The following is a 3,671-nucleotide window of genomic DNA, read 5'->3' as shown; positions in this document are numbered from 1 at the left end:
ATATATGAGGAAAATATACAACAAAATCACTAATCCTCCATCCCACTCTCAGAAGCAGGTATCTCACCTGAAGACACAGCCGACTGCAGTCCATCCACGTGTAACGAGGAAAGGGAGTCCAGTGTGGAAACCTGCGGCGTGTGTGAGGGTGTGGGGGGAGCTGAGCGGGAGGAAGACGTGGACCCCTGCGTGCCCCCAGGCAGGTGAGTCATAATGCTGCCACTACCCACTGTTCCCCCCGAGGAGAGAGGGGGAGACTTGGGGGAGCCATTGGGGGTAGTGGGTGAGGTCTGGCGGTTCTGCAGAGTAAAGACACGGTGCACAATTCATGGCTTCTGAATGATAGTCTGGGAGATGGTAGTGATGTGATAAATCATCTCATAGTATACTGAGGGGTCAAAGCAATATTCTCAGATGCTAAATATACTGCAAAATACATCTTTTTTGCTAAACCAATCATATTCCAATTACTTTATTTCATCTAATACAGTTATGACACTTGCAGACCTGTGTATACTCTTAGCATCTGATAATTTCCCTGCCTTTTACCTTTAGATGGTTTACAAGGTAAATCCTACAAAAATACAAAGTCAGTCTTAACTACACGAATATATATATATACATTTTCACTTATTGAAGACTCTTGAAAACTCCAAGCTTAAATATAGAGGGGGAAAAAAGAAACTTGTACCAAAAACTACTCCTATATTTTCTACCAAAAGACTTTTTTCAACCTCCCTTTTCATGGCTAAATGGTGGTAATGACAGTGTTCACTCCTTAAAACCAAATTGTAATAACTCAACTGAGGGCATGCATATCCAAAGATGTTCTTAGAGAACACCTTTGGAAGATCATGCTCTCAATTGATTCTGATCTTTGAGAATATGTCAGACCACTTTTAATAATTATGGGACTTCATGAAGCCCTTTCCTACCAAATGCTTTCTCCCACAGTTGCTACACAACCCATTACACTAACATGTCTGCCTTTCCTAGTGTAAAGACAAAATAATTTTTTCCATGTCATTCAATTTCCTTTAAATATTTCCTAGACACATGACTGAACATGCCACTTCTCAAAAAAACAATCACAATTGCATACTTTGAGCATCTTCATAAGCCCCTCGAGTTGCTGCATCAACTGCTTGCGTGAATCTTGCAGGTAAGACAAGTTAGACTCCAGCTCATGTCGATGAGACCGCAAAGCACGAAGCTCTGCCACCAATGTAGGATTACTGCTGCCCTCAGCTCTTTCCTGCTGCTGCCTGCAAACATACACTCTGTTCCTGAAACCCAACTTTATTTGTAAACATATGCTGTTTTTTTTATCTTTAATCATCCTTAGAAGTTACAGACCATATGAAAATAAATGGCTGACTTTGGAATAAACATATATTTCATTTATGACTTTTCTTTAAATTAACACAGCTTTTGACAGCTTTTATTCATGCTAAACCAAGCCATGTGCCAGGCAGCTGCCAGCCATTTGTGTGAAAAATTAGAAGCGTGGGACATATATATTTACCTCACTTTCTATGCTTTTGGCTACTGCAAATATAATTTTCCAATGGAAGAGACTAAAATGAGACTTTAAGCCTACTTTGGAATTTGTACTTTTTTAAGTGATCAAAGAGATAGCCAAACAAGCAAATAGCTATTTAGCAAACATAACATATAGCAGACTCGACCATGTGGCAAGGATACTTGCCACCTGGCATATGGGCTCGGTGCTTCATGACAAGAAAAGATGCCCCTCAACATGAACCGGTTAATAGTCATATCAGCAACATACAAAAATGGGAAATAACTGATTTAATCTTCAAAATTACACTTGTCCATTGAAGGCCATGTCATGCAGATTTTTCTGTCAAATACTTCAAAAAATTATTATGAGTATTCAATGTCTAACTACATTAAATATTTACAGAGCTCTGTCTTATGCCAAGTGAAATATCAAAGCAGTGAATCTACTCACTGTTTATATCATATACTCTACAGCAAACAAAAAAGAAAAAAATATATAAATCATATCAATATGTATCTAGAATCATCTTCCAACCTCAGTTTGTTCTGCATTCAAATCCATATAAAATACATCAATTTATATATAATCAGTAAACCATTACACCTGAATAAAATTGCTTAAAATGTTCAAAATATTCTTCATTCTAATCTTCTTAGCATTCATGTTCCAAACATGAAACAAAATGAAATTACCTTAGAATATTAATTTCCTTCATAATTTCCCTATTCTTTGCTTCCAGTGACAAGATCAGATCTCGCTGAGCAGAAGATGCATCAAAGCCAGGGCTTGAGTCCACACTTTCACTTCCCTGCAATAAAAAAACAGAGATTTCACACAAACATTTCTGCAAATGACTTTTACCAATAATGAGAATGCTGCTTAATATAGTTCACTGGCATTTTTATACATACTGCAGCTTCTTGAGTATTACTTTTTTTAGAAGCAGGTAAATGAAATACCTGAAAACATGAAAGACTTGGAATCAGAGGCAAAAAAGCAAATTTGTTGTTTCTATTTCTAGAGATCACGTCTTTCTCCTGGATATAAAGAGCTAAGTCAAGAGATCTACCTTTGCTTTATACAGTTAGTGATTTTTTTTTTCCTACATTACTGTACCCATATAAACTTTTACAGGGAACTGTTAAAACTATCAAGATTTTTTGAGGAAATTAAACCTCAGAAAGAAATTTGATGAGAAAATAATGTCTTCTGAAGCTCTCTTAGGGATGTTTTTGGTTAAAAGCTTTGTAAAGGATATGCTTAGCTGGAATCTAAAATTAAGGCTAACAAAAAGGATAGAGTGGAACAAAAAGAAGAAAGAAGAACAAAAAAGAATATTCTTTATCTAAGCCTCCATTAGCAAGTATACTAAAAATGACATTTTAAAGGGCCAAAGAAATCTGAAAAAAATAAAAAGAGAATAACTATACCAAAAGAACACTAAAGTAAACCAGGCCAAATCTAAGGACATATTGTTGAGACTACCATAGAGTCAGAGCTGACTTACAGAAAGGGAGGTCTGGTTTGCAAGACGAGCAGCATAGTGAGCAATAAGTCGATGCTCCTCATCCAACTGACTCCAGTCTGGCAAGCTGCTGACACAACTTGCAGGAAAGAAGCCTATGGTTAGTAGCTCTTAGTTGCAGTGTTAGTTTTCAATAGTTTTTAAGATGTTAATGTTATTTGACCAGTCACAAAGAAATATTAGTTAAAAGCTTAGCTCCCTCTCAAATTCAACTTGAAAACTAGTAGAAAATCTTTTGTTAGTACATAATTAGTATCATTAACAGTGATAATCCTTCTACGATGGAATATTACTATAAAAATAAGTTTTCTATAAATGGTAATCTTTCTACTCCCCAACCGAGATAAATCTACCTTCTACTGGAAGACCGACTTTCTAAGGAGGTAGGTATCGGTGCTGAGGCTCCCCCCTCAAAGCCGTTGTGTGATGGAAGAGGTGAAGGGGGCCTGCAAATGTAAAAGACCTTAAAATGCAGATAAGTCACTAATAACCTTTTCTTTTTTTTCTGAGATAGAGTAAACAGCCAGAAACCAATCAGAGGAAATGGATTTTGTATATGCATTTATGAATTTTATTTTTCTGCCTTTAGTAGAAAGACCGTGTTACTGATTTAGATTAAGA

The 3,671-nt window shown here is 36.5% G+C and overlaps 1 protein-coding gene across 1 annotated transcript in view; it reads right to left on the bottom strand.

Annotated features, from left to right (window-relative positions):
* LOC119587914 (dystrobrevin beta-like) overlaps positions 1–3,671 on the bottom strand; it is a gene marked incomplete at its 5' end in the record, with an annotated part of 25,424 nt that overhangs the window by 5,374 nt on the left and 16,379 nt on the right. The window contains 5 exon segments of the mRNA XM_037936623.1: positions 68–299; positions 1,103–1,286; positions 2,218–2,333; positions 3,033–3,129; positions 3,404–3,496. Of these exon segments, the coding sequence (XP_037792551.1) occupies positions 68–299; positions 1,103–1,286; positions 2,218–2,333; positions 3,033–3,129; positions 3,404–3,496 (722 nt within the window).

The sequence above is a fragment of the Penaeus monodon genome, chromosome 23 (genome assembly GCF_015228065.2).
Source record: "Penaeus monodon isolate SGIC_2016 chromosome 23, NSTDA_Pmon_1, whole genome shotgun sequence".
Classification (NCBI taxonomy): domain Eukaryota; kingdom Metazoa; phylum Arthropoda; class Malacostraca; order Decapoda; family Penaeidae; genus Penaeus; species Penaeus monodon.
The sequence above is the reverse complement of the archived record's forward strand: the minus strand, read 5'-3'. Positions and strand labels throughout refer to the sequence as shown.